The 13,349-nt window shown below is 37.8% G+C and overlaps 1 protein-coding gene across 1 annotated transcript; it reads left to right on the top strand.

The window, feature by feature from the left end:
- The first annotated feature begins 4,928 nt into the window (after positions 1 to 4,928).
- Mmp1 (matrix metallopeptidase 1) lies at positions 4,929 to 11,727 on the top strand. The gene is made up of 10 exons (XM_027930579.2): positions 4,929 to 5,030; positions 5,492 to 5,733; positions 5,827 to 5,975; positions 6,214 to 6,339; positions 7,183 to 7,338; positions 7,474 to 7,591; positions 9,074 to 9,204; positions 10,653 to 10,815; positions 11,344 to 11,447; positions 11,618 to 11,727. The coding sequence occupies exons 1-10, from the start codon at positions 4,929 to 4,931 to the stop codon at positions 11,725 to 11,727; spliced, it is 1,401 nt and encodes a 466-aa protein (XP_027786380.2).
- Positions 11,728 to 13,349: the final 1,622 nt, after the last annotated feature.

Here is a 13,349-nt window from a genome sequence, read left to right as displayed (position 1 = left end):
GAGATTCCCTCTCACTCCAGTCAGAATGGCAATTCTCAAGAATAACAAAAATATTGGTGAGTATGTAGGGAGAAAGATACTCTCATACATTGTTTGTGGGACTCAAATTGGTACAACCACTCTGGAAAACAGTATGGAGATTCCTCAGAAAACTTGGATGGAATCACCATTTGACCCAGCTATCCCAGTACTTGGTCTATACCCAAACGACTTAAAATCAGCATACTATAGTAACGCAGTCACATCAATGTTTTATAGCAGCTCAATTTACAATAGCCAAGCTATGGAAACAACCAAGATGTCCTTCCGTGGATGAAAGGATAAAGAAAATGTGGTGTATATACACAATGGAATATTACTTAGCTATAAAGAAGAATGAAATGATGGCATTTGCTGGTAAATAGATGGAACTGGAGAATATCATGCTAAGTGAAATAAGGCAATCCTAAAAAAGCAAAGGCTGAATGTTCTCTCTGATTTGTGGATGCTAACCCAAAACAAGGGAGTTGGGGAGGAGAATAGTAGAAATCCATTAGATTAGACAAAGGGAAATGAAGGGAAAGGGAATAGGAAAGAGAGTAGAATTAACTGGACACAACTTTCCTAGCCTTGTATTTCAATACACAACCAGGGTTACGCCACATCATGTACAACTACAAAAGTGAGATCATAAATAAAACATTATACTCTATGTATGCATAATTTGCCAAAATACATTCTACTGTCATGTGTAACTAAGAAAAACAAATAAAAATTTTAAAAAGATACTTGAACCATACATAGTTCCGATATTTTGCTTCCAGTGAAATAAAAACAAATGAAAATTTAGGGATTTAATTTGCTCATCTCCAATGAAAGAGGGTTAAATTAAGTGGTCTGAGTATCTTTCCATGCTGATAGAAATTAGTATTCATTGAACAGCTATAATGTAACAAGCATGATTTTGTTTTATTTGGGAATTTAACTACTCCCCAAATTCATGCAGATCTTAATATTATTGTTTTCCCTATATATGTGGGAAAACAACAACAACAGAGTACTACAGAGGTTGACATGCTAAATCTATGTGTCTAAAAATTCACCCACAAAAATCAGATTTTGCCTCACACCAGAATGCTTTCTAGTTTTATATTGTTTCTATGTATATCTGATAATTTTACCTTTGCAATCAATAGTAGTATATAGAATTTTTAATACATACATAATATTTTGTATTATAATAACATAGGGACAAATTTCTATTACTCAAGAAAATACTAACTATGGAGTAAGAAAATGAGCTACATGTCTGTGAGTCCCTCTGTTGACCTTTCATTGCCATGTAGTACCTGATCATGGGGACAGTCTTAGAGATTAGAAGGCAATAACTACAATATGCTGTGACTCCACTTGACTGTCACTTCAGTTACATCATAAGTCACTGGGCGAGGCAGTATTAACTTCTTTTTGCAGATAACATCCAAGGTTTCAGCTAACATCTACTCAGTGAATCATCCATATTATTTCTATGATGATCTAAATAATTTTAGTTTTAGGAGACTAAAAGAATGAAAATATCCTAAAATCCTAACCACAAGCATAGACTTTTGCAGACAACTGAACCTAATAAGAAATACTCCTTTTATTCAAGTGTAATTTAAATATCTATTGATCCATTTATTGATTCATAATTAATTCATTCAACAATCATTTGTAAACAAAGACTAAGTTGATGTAGTAAGTATAGGCTGCAATTTGAAGAAGATTGACAAGGGAGAGTGAGTAGTAACTTGAAGGGGAAGTGAGAAAGATTATTTTGGACCAGCGGGACAGGATAGTGGCGTGGTGACATTATTATAGACACAAGGTGGTTGATATAAAAGTCCTAGTGTCTCAAGATACTTTCTCTCTATTAGGAAATAAAATTTCTATATCCAGTGTATGTGTGTGTGTGTGTGTGTGTGTGTGTGTGTGTGTGTGTTTGCCTGCGCATGCACCTGAAAGGGGAGGGTGGGGAGATACCTGCTGGAGTCACAGAGACCTTTGTCTCCATCACTCACCTGCTGTGACCCAGGACTTAGAGCCGTTGGGTCAGTCTTTCTACCTGGAGGGCAACCATGAAGACTGAAGTGACAATGTATACCAAGTATCTGCAGGGTTTAGCCATAAGGCTACCAGATGGCCATATATGGGGAGAATATAGAATGGGAAAAATTTTGCCACATGTCACTCTCAAAACAGAGCAGCATTAAATATTTAAATTTCTAACTGAAGACCATTTCAAGATTTGTAAGACAAAAAAATAAATAAAAAAATCCAACTCGAATGGATATATCTAAAACTGAATAGCTTATTCTTTTTTTCAAGCACAAAAAATAAGAAAGAAGATTGAAACTACAAAATTGAACTTAATATGGAAAACACAAACATACTTGAGGTCTTCCACAGAGCAGCCAGGGTGAAGCAAACAAGAATATCACAGAATAAGTTGCATGCTAGGAGAGTCACGTTGACGTAGTCATACTCACGAGAGCCCTCTTAAGCCTATGATTCTCCCAGCAGATGGAGGATAGAGGAGTAATTTTCACAAAATTATATCCAAAATGAAATTTCAGGGTAAGAAGATACTCCCAGAGAAGGACAGTTTTACTATGTTTTAATCTTGGAAACTATGCTAAATCCAGGCATTGCTAGGATTGGGTTGGAAAACAGAATCCCTGTTTTTCTGTTCTTGATTTTTGTTTTCTTTTTTTACTCTAAAGTAATCACGCACTAGCACCAGCTCAGAAGTTCCGTGTGTATATTGTTGGTTGTGCTATGAATACGTAACTGCTTAACCATGACTTAATTTTAAAATCCTTGGTTATTTTAGGAAGAAATTTAACAAAACAAAACAACAACAAAAAAAGTGGTTTTAAGCAACCAGTTTCCAATCCACGTCAGCAACCCTGACATGTAAGGAAACATTTCTAGTATTGGGGGTAATGGCTCAGGAGCTGGACCAGGAGAAAGTGGTGGGCTCTTCTAGAGAAGGAGGGACCAAGTGGGCCTGACCTATGTGGGACCCTCAAGCTCAGCTTCCAGTTTCCAGAGAGGTTCTGCTTTTATCTGATTTACAAGTTGTTCAAGTAAAGGATATTCTGGTTTACAACTGTTTGAAAACCTCTAAAGCAGAATATGTAGCTCTTGCCAGATTAGACAGACATTTTATGAGACTCTTCCAGGGTGATTGTTACGCTATTTCTTGCCCAGTCCCCTGTAGTTGCAGTCTGCTTTCTTGAGTTAATTCAGTTAATTCAGTATCCCTTGTTTCCCAGCCCCCAGGGGGGACCTCTCCACACCAACCAGGTTCTCCAGCTATCAGGGTGTGTCAGATGCCCCTTGACTTTTAAAAAACAGTCTGTGTCCAGCTTCTAATTCACAGAGCCCCTCTGGCTACCTCCCTCACCGGAAGTGGCTTGAGCCACCTCATCACTGATGTCCTTTGGAGTCCTCCCCACCCTCCATGTGATGTCCACCAGAAGGAGACTTCGTTTTTCTGAGAATTTCTTCCCATTCCTATGACCCTCTCCAGCTTACGTATTATTCCACTTAGATGAGGAAGTTGGTGGCTAAATGATCAGAGAGGAAATGATTAGAGTGATTTCAAATCAATCTGAGATATTTTGACGCATCATTTATAAATAAGATATTGGGTTCGATGTGGCAAGCAAAACAGAAATCCACAAGGTGAGGAAAGTCTTGAAAAAGCAAGCCTGACACAGCAGTCAAAGTGGGAGACACCTCGAGGTGCCTCAGTGGGGAAATGGAGGCAAATGTTAACTCAATGTCTCATTTAAACACTTTCAAAGGAGAAGGATGCAGCAAGGGTAGAGGAAGCTACAACAACCGACCAGCTTTCCTCACTAAGAATGGTATGAATACCATGAGGGGTACTCAAGACAATTTGATATGGACCACTAACACTGGAGTGTGAATATTTCAGTACACAACTATGCATTTATTTACTATGCAGGACATGTTGATAAGATCTTTTGAATGGCTGGATGCATAAATACATGAATGAATGCATCCATGAAAGAATAAATAAATGCTATGTACGCCAAAGGAAAAAAGATGTGCTCAAGCCAAGGGGAAAAAAGACAAAAATAAGACCCTTGCTTTGCACTTGGCCTCTTGACAGCCCCTGCCCACCTGGTATTTTCTGACCGGTTTTAGCGAGGATCCTGTTTGTCCCATAATGCTGATGGGCAGGGTCTACATGATGCTCGGGCAGGGAGTTATCTCATATCCCACTTGTGGATGAGAGTTCTTCTTGGGCAAGGGTCTCAAATCTTAGGCCTGAATAAAGATTAAGGGAGACCCCAGTGCTATAGCAAGCAAACTAGGGAGCTTAACAAAAGCAGACAGGAGAGCCTGTGTCAAATGAGTGAGGAGTTTAACTTCAGTTAGTGCAGGGTGACTTAAGGCACAGTGTCAGAAATTTCACCCTATGCCCCAGGGCGGGTGTGAGCCCACACCTGCAGCCCTTTATGAACAGCAGGAAAAAAAAGGCAAAACACTTTTTTTTTTTTAATGGCCATGCTACTCTGTGCCTGTGTGTATAACGGGTCCTTTCTCAATTAAGATGGACATGAACTAGAGAAAACAACTGTTCACATGGTAAAAAAAAAAAATGTCCCCTTCACACATGTCCCATTTGATATTAATCATGGGATTACAACATCAAGCTAATCCAAATAATCTGCGTGGAGTCACCATTTCTGATGATTGCTCAGGCTATTCATTGCTAATCAAGAGGATGTTATGAAATGTGAGTCATATGGCCTCAAGCTTTCTGGGAGTGCTAGTCTGTATATAAAGAGGGAAAGTCTGAGCTGAGATATTGGAGCAACAGGCAGGTAGGAGCCCTCCATTGTCTTGCCTTGAGGAGGAAGACAAAGGCCAGGATGCTCTGCTTTTCTCTGCTGCTGCTACTGCTCTGGGACGTGGGGTCTCATGGTTTCCCAGCATCTGTAGAAACACAACAGCAGGATGTGGAGATCGTCCAGGTAAGTGCTGCGTTACACACACTAGAAATGCAAGTCTCTTGTTTGTATTTTTCTACCGTAGTAGAATGGAGTTAATTTAAGGGAGCATTTCCTACAAAGACAAATGATTTGTGTTAGAAACGGGATCCTCCCCAAATTGTATCTAGCCAAGTGTCGACTCTCCTTTTCCAGTTGGAAGTGAGAAAGAACTGCAGAAACAGGATGCAAATCTTGGTCTACAGGGACGTTTGAACTTTTCAGTAACATGATGGGGAGATTTCTACTCTGAAATTGCATTTTTCCACCAATGATAAGAATAACAATAATCATGAACTCTAAACAACAGCTTTTTAAAAGTTTCCCTATTTTGGCTAAAACTTCATTGCTCTCGGTTTTTTTATTGTTTGTTTGTTTGCTTGTTTTTGTTTTTTTAATGAGAAATGTTTCCTATTCAGTGTTTCAACAATTATGTCTTTTATCAGAAATACCTGGAAAACTACTACAATTTGAAGAATGAGAGACAAATTGAAAAGCAGAGAAGCAGTAGTTCAGTGGTTGAAAAGCTGAAGGAAATGCAGGAATTCTTTGGACTGAAAGTGACTGGAAAGCCAGATGCTGAAACCCTGAAGGTGATGAAGCAGCCCAGATGTGGGGTGCCTGATGTGGCTCGGTTTGTCCTCACTCAGGGGAACCCTCGTTGGGAGAAAACACATTTGACCTACAGGTAACCAGACTGGGTACCAGGATGAGGGAACTATTTCCCATTCAAATGGTAACAAATAAGATCCAATGGGTCTCTATTTTATTTCTTTCAAAGGATTGAAAATTACACACCAGATTTGTCAAGAGAAGATGTGGACCACGCCATTGAGAAAGCCTTTCAACTTTGGAGTAATGTCTCACCACTGACATTCACCAAAATCTTTGAGGGCCAAGCAGACATAATGATTTCCTTTGTCAGAGGAGGTAAACTGTTCGTGTAGCATGAAAACATCCTCAGCTTAACTTCATTTTGCCCCTAAATGTCTCTAGTCTTGTAGCTGGAACTCCTTGTTGAAGAGGACTGTTGACTTTATGGGCTGAGGGAGGGAAACCTCATCACACCTGATGGAAGGCTATTGGTCTCTTAACAAGCTAATGTTTGCTCTCTTAACTTAGCTGGAATGAGAGCCCAGAGGGCCCTGGATTGATTTCTGTTTTACAGACCATCGTGACAACTCTCCCTTTGATGGACCTGGAGGAAACCTCGCTCACGCCTTCCAACCAGGCCCAGATATTGGAGGAGATGCTCATTTTGATGAAGATGAAAGGTGGACCAAAAACTTCAGAGGTAAGTCCACTAGTTTTGTTTTTCTCTATTCCCCGCCCCTTCACAAGTCATCATAATATTGGTTAATTTAACTAACAGAATACATTAATAGAAGCTGGTATTTTTCTATTTCTGTTCAGAAAGTTAATAGTAAGTTTAGAAAAGTGAGAAGTTATTTCTGCCAATACAGCATCTAATTGGTGACAAATAGGCCTCTCTAAAATTTCCATTAAGAAAATATTGGAGCTGGGGTTTTGGCTCAGTGGTAGAGCTCTTGCCTCACATATGTGGAGCAATGGGTTTGATCCTCAGCACTACATAAATAAATTTAAAAAATAAAGGTATTGTGTCCATCTACAATTAAATTTTTTTTAAAAAAAGAAAAGATTAAAGCTTAATGTTTTGTTTGTGGACATCTCCACTGAATCTTCTCTATTTGAAAGACAACAAAATTTGCACATGGGGAAATTAACAGAAGGAAAGGCTTTCTGTGTTTCCTAGAATTTTCAGCATTTTATCAGTTTCGAAAATAATAAAAAATATTAAATATTAATAGAACTATATTGCTTCTCTGTGAAATAATATCTGCCAGCTAATCATTAACAAGATTGGCTCATCTGTGCTAGACTCTCAGCCAGAGGGTTTATCTTAATTTTATCTGTTATAACAACAGAACTTAGGCTTGAACATATCCCTTTATTAATAATGTGTACTTCTCACCTTCAGAAAAAGTTATTAGATGTGTATTTCATCAACAAGAAAATATGAGCATTGGTCTTTGCAGATCTGTAGATTATTTCTTAATCAAATGCCTCAAAGCTGAATACATTTCAAATAATTTAAATGGGTTCATTGACTCTTTAGATTACAACTTGTATCGTGTTGCGGCTCATGAATTAGGCCATTCTCTTGGACTCGCTCATTCTACTGATATTGGAGCTTTAATGTACCCCAACTACATCTTCAGTGGTGATGTTCAGCTTGCTCAGGATGACATCAATGGCATTCAAGCCATATACGGTGAGTAAAAATAAGAGTGTCATAGACAGGGGCCTATTGGTTTCATACCTACTTCAAAGGAAAGAGCCATTGGTTTCATAGTTTAATAGTTCTAACACTAGGCAAAACTAACTCCAGGCCTTTTATTTTCTTTAGGATCTTCCCCAAATCCCACCCAGGCAACAGGCCCACAAACCCCAGAAGTGTGTGATAGTAAGCTAACCTTTGATGCCATAACTACAATTCGGGGAGAACTGATGTTCTTTAAAGACAGGTAAGATGCCACTTCTTTGTGTTCTGCATTCACCACTATGTGTGACCAATATGCTCCGTGTATTATTTATCTTATCTTTGTTTACATCTATAACTACAGAGCAGCAATTGCTTGCATTTGTACAATGTAACATTGCAACTTTGTTTTTGCCCATGTGTTAAGTCATTTGATTCTTAGAAAATACCAATGAAGTAGAAAATCAGTAACTATCAGCCCACTTTACAGATCAGTAAATTAAGGCAGAGAGAAGAAAAGAGAAACCTTTTTGGGGCACAGAGCTAACTAGTGACAGAGTAATTATTGGTCTTCTGACCCCTTATCCAGGGTCACATTTCATTATGCCAGTCTGATTGTAAGTAAGGTAGGACTTCAGTAGGAGTAGTCAGTCCTTTCTGCAACACTATCACATTAATGAGGCTCATGGGCTTCTTGACAGTGCTTAAGTATAGCTAATAAGGTTACATATTCCAGTCCCTACAAACTGCAGAATCAACTTTGTGTACCACCAATCAAAGGACAAGGGAGTCCCTGCCAGAACTGGGTTTAAATTTAGACTTTGCCTTTTACCAGCTGTGTGGCCTTAGAAGCCTCCCCTACTCCCACTAACTCAATTTCTCATCCCTGAGATGTGAGTCATACTCTTGTCGGGTTTTTGTGATAGTCACGATATAGGTAGAAGGCCTTAGTGTGTTGTAAGTACAATTGGTTCTCCAAATCTGGAAGTTCCACCTCTACAGATTCAATCTCAAGTCCATTGATCTAACCAATATATTTTTTTAATTGCTCCTCTACTGAATCCATACATATTATATATTGTCGTTATTCCTAAACAACTATTTATATTGTATTAGGTATTATAAGTAACCTAGAGATGATTTAAAGCATGTGAGAGAATGTTCACGGGATATATGAAGAAATGACACCACTTTATACAATGGATTTGAGCATCTGCAGATTTTGGTATCCGCAAGGGGTCCTGGCACCAACACAATGCAGATGCCCAGGGATGACTATATTTACTAAATACAGGGTATCAGTGTTGTGTTCCAAGTAGCAATGTACTGTAGCTGGCTCCTAATGGCTCACCAAAGTTGACTTAAATTTTGTTGTGAACCACAGCCATTATTCAAAATTAAATTATATAAAAAATAAAATAATAAAAACATCCCTCCATGGTTATTTTAACCAGATTTTACTGTTAATTCTTGTATTTGAGGTTATTCATGCTGATTGCATTTTTATGGTAGAAATACTATACAATGGTGCTCTGTTCTGACTCTTGAAATTTGCCATGGTGGGAATATTTTCACCAAGGAAATAAGCAACTGCTAGAACCTTCCATGCCTGGCCTCTCCTTTGGAAAGCCAGATGTTAAACATTTACAAGTGTACCACAAGTGCCAGCAACTAAAAGGAGCTGGAAGTCAGCCAGAGATAATTAGAAACTAGAGAGAAACCTTGCTTTCTTTTGTTTTCAAAACAGATTCTACATGCGTGCAAATTCCTTCTACCCAGTTGAGCTCAATTTCATTTCTGTTTTCTGGCCACATCTGCCAAATGGACTTGAAGCGGCCTATGAACTTGCTGATAGGGATGAAGTCAGGTTTTTCAAAGGTAATGCTCCTGATTATTTTTCACTGCTTTGAAGAATTATTTCTCATCTACTTTTGGGTTGAGATATAAAGATACTAGCTATATTCTCAACATGAAGTTCTGAAAATTCAATAGTCTCACTAATGGGAATCCAATAGTTCAATTAAAAATTGCATCAGGAATTTCCAAGTCATTTTAAATAAATTGCAAATGACTGGAGATAAAAGAGTTCAGGCCTGTTTATGAATCTGGACTTAGAACATGTTTTCTGAGAAAACTATTCATGTATTTTAAACTCCCTTCATATTCCTAGGAAATAAAAGTGCTCAGGAATAAAAGCGAGAAAGATGATCCCATTCTAGAGAGATAAAACAAAGATTTTGTTTGTGCAAGTTCCTGAATCCTGTTTTAATTTGAACCCCAACTTAAGAGAACACCACCATTGGGCAGCCAGATGGTGGCACGGACACCCTGCTGTCCAGATGTGGTCTTCAGATAGTGGCATTGGCTTCACTGGACTATCAATTACAATCATAGAACCCCAAGTCCTATCCAGACCTTCTTTGACCAAATTGAATTTTAATAAGTTCCCCAGGCAATTCATTTGCATATTAAAATATGAGAAGGCCTGAATTATTGTGAAGTGAATTAGACAAATTTGTTTGATTCTATTAGAATGAAATAGAGTCCCATGCTCCTGACTTTGAAGACACTAGGCCAAACACACGTTCTTTTGCAAATTTCTGTACAGGTGTTTAGCATCATATAGACACATGTTAAGACACTTGATGCAGTGATACACTCAAGGCAATGATTTTAAAGTAGTTCAGATGGGCAAAACACTTTGAAACAGAATTTCTAGTTTTCATTTTATGAAATTAATTAGGAATTTACATGTGCAAAGTATCAAACTGACTTTTTGTGAAGAATAAATAACCATAGTGAACAAGAGCTATTATGGTTCTAGGACATAAGACTAGTTTTATGTGATATGGGTTTTATTGAGTATAAACATGTACAGCATGAATTCACATACTCATAATTGTAGTCTAGTCAGATACAATGAATTCAATACAGGATTGCAAGTCATTTGAGATTGTGAGTCATTGCTGTGCTCTGCCCTTAGTATAGCATTGTCGTGAACTTCCACTTGAACTTTGTATCACTGAGGTAGTATGACAAATTAGCCATTGAACATCTGGCATTGGAAAAAAGCCTCCATCCCATAAACAGGTCATTCTCAAAGCTTGCTTCAGGTTAGACCCACCTGGGAAACTTAAAAAAAAAATACTGATTTAGTGGTTCAGGAAAGGATCCCAGCATCAGTATTTTAAAAGTCTCCCTAAACTATTCTAACCTGCAGCTAGGACACTGCTGTATCTTGCAAAACTATTAACTCGGTGGAAACATAGTTTACAGTCTACTGGAGCCCTGGACAATTATTTTCATCTCTGGTTTTTGATTGGCAGGAAATAAGTACTGGGCTGTTCAGGGGCAAGATGTGCTACGTGGATACCCCAAGGACATCTACAGTTCCTTTGGCTTCCCTCGAACTGTGAAGCATATTGATGCTGCTGTTTCAGAGGAAGACACTGGAAAAACCTACTTCTTTGTTGCTAACAAGTGCTGGAGGTAAAGATAGAGCACAAGAACTATTAGGGAACCAATTCTTTCTAGGCAGAAAATTCTACATGAACCCTTCTCAAAATAAGTCTCAAATTGTTTTGGACACCTGCCTCTTCTTTGATTGGCTGTATCCAAACCAGCATCCATTTAATTAATTGAACAATACCCATCATTCAATTGCTGTGCTGAGAATACAAATAACAGGTGATGCTGAATTTTGAAAAGATTTGAAAATAAGAGCAATTATCTTGATAGAGCTTTGGCCAAAAGGAACTTACCTTTCATAGCATCTTACCTTAATAGGACATAGAACTTACTAGATAATGAATATAAGATGTTGAATTTCAGAGGAATCTTATAAATCTTCTAGACCACCCAACATTCTACCTCTCCCCATCTAGGTCCCCATTTTACAATCTCTAGAATTAAAAGTTCTTGTTAAATTTCTTGTTAACTTCTGCTAAATTTCCTGTAGTGTTTTTGAATTTACATGTTTAGCAAAAGGTTTTGACACCCCAATTCCTTTTTGATTAGATATGATGAGTATAAACGATCCATGGATGCAGGTTATCCTAAAATGATATCTCACGACTTTCCTGGAATTGGCAATAAAGTTGATGCTGTTTTCAAGAAAGATGGTAAGTGAATCTAACAGTCTATACTTCATTTTGTTGCCATAGTGATAGCATCAGTACTGTTATTTAGAACAGCAAAGGCCAAAAAATAATTGGTGCTGTTTTTGGTAGATTCAAGTCAAATCTGGAAACTACTTGTATAATATGATAAATCTCTTTTCTTTTATTTCTAGGATTTTTCTATTTCTTCCATGGAACAAGACAATACAAATTTGATTCTAAAACAAAGCGAATTTTGACTATCCAGAAAGCCAACAGCTGGTTCAACTGCAGAAAAAATTGACAAACTATTACAAAGTTAATGAAAAAAATGTACTTTGTGAGCCAAAGAAAGGTGTTTTCCTGAAGAGCCATGTATTTTTCAGTATTTTATTTAACTTCTAGAATCACTAATATGCAGCTACTAAGTATAACCTTATTTATACTTTATTTTACATATTTTTTACAATTTAGTATTATGTTTTTATTTACTAATATAATTTAATACTACAAATGGTGGAAAAAGCCGATCAAGTTCATGGCTTAAGAATTCACATATTCCAGTGTTACAAAGAAGATCATTTCCACAGTATAAGAGTGTGACATTGGTCCTGGAGATCAGCCTCAGTGCTCTTATCTTCTTTTTAAAAAAAAAAAAGTCAAAAGATGTAAACGGTTACTGGAGGAAAGGCAACACCTGAGCCATCATTAGTATCATCTTGACACACAGGGACAACTCTTCTTACACAAAATAAAGTGGTATTTGCAATAAGGCCATCCTTGTCTCTATTTTTTTTTATAAACATTCTATTACTTTTACAATACAAATTTGATCCTAAAACAAAATTTGATCCTACTGTTATTTCCTGATTATAAAGCCACATGTACAGAGATTAAATTTCAAATGTGAAGTGGAAAGTAAATGATATACAAAATATTCATGTGGGAAATTAATATATCCCCAAATTTCAAATTTCTATATTCTTGTGGAATTTATTTCACATATAGGGGGGAAAAATCATTCTCCAAGTTCCATTTAATGACCCCAAAGTTGGTTTTAGATAAAATAGGTGAAGGCATGATAAGCTTTCTGAGTAGAAGTCACTTATAAGCTTTCTGAGTAGAAGTCACTTTCTTTTCTGAGCATGTGTGAAGATTATATTTTCCCAGTCCTACCCCTTACAGTTATGAGGTGTTGTGGGGCTGAGGATGGTGGGCAGTGGGGCAACTAACAAGTTATGACCAAGGGTTGTATGAAGTGGCAAAATCACTTCTGGACAGAACTCTTGAGTGATGGTACCAAGATTTCCAGCGGTCTACTGTTAGGGTCTGTAAACAAGTCAAGATGGCGCCTGGCATTTTGCCAGAGGGAATAGTTTGTGAAGTAACGCCAGCGAGCCAATAAGTGTGGAGATTCCTTATTGGTTGACTGCTGTATCTAGTTTATGTTAATTAAGATAAGCTGTGTGGAATGTATATATACCCCTCCGGTCCTACAATAAACGGCTCCCACTCCTGCTGTATCAATGTACACAAGTTCCTTGTCACCCCCCGGTTATTTTGCTGCAGCCGGACTGGGGCAGTCTACTCCCCTGTTGTGGTGATGGTGGAAGCATGTCACGAGAGACTTGCCACAAGATGGAAGAAGCCAGAATTGCTGGGTTACCATTCCCACCAGTTACCCCCCACTTTAGTAGACTTCACTTGAGGAAGAAAAAACTTACTATGCTAAGCCACTAAAATTTTAGATTTTGTTAATGCTGCATAATCTAGTTCGTCTAGATAAAACACTATCTAGTTTATCATGACTAATTTGGGAAGAAGTTAATGGAGGTAGGAGTCCTTTCAGTAGCTTCCAAGGCTCATGAGTTTTGTGAATAGTTCAAGGACTTTGTAGGCTTTGCAAGTACATAGAGAGTCTTGAAA

This window comes from Marmota flaviventris, chromosome 9, assembly GCF_047511675.1.
Source record: "Marmota flaviventris isolate mMarFla1 chromosome 9, mMarFla1.hap1, whole genome shotgun sequence".
In the NCBI taxonomy this organism is placed as follows: Eukaryota; Metazoa; Chordata; class Mammalia; order Rodentia; family Sciuridae; genus Marmota; species Marmota flaviventris.
Note: the sequence above shows the minus strand (reverse complement) of the source record. Positions and strands in the feature narration are given on the sequence as shown.

Excerpts from the sequence above, each read along its gene's own strand:
- Mmp1 (XM_027930579.2), top strand. The coding sequence starts at position 4,929 with ATGCTCTGCTTTTCTCTGCTGCTGCTACTGCTCTGGGACGTGGGGTCT. Across the intron at positions 6,340-7,182 it reads GTGGACCAAAAACTTCAGAG|ATTACAACTTGTATCGTGTT; the intron begins GTAAGTCCACTA and ends TTGACTCTTTAG. Across the intron at positions 7,339-7,473 it reads TGGCATTCAAGCCATATACG|GATCTTCCCCAAATCCCACC; the intron begins GTGAGTAAAAAT and ends TATTTTCTTTAG.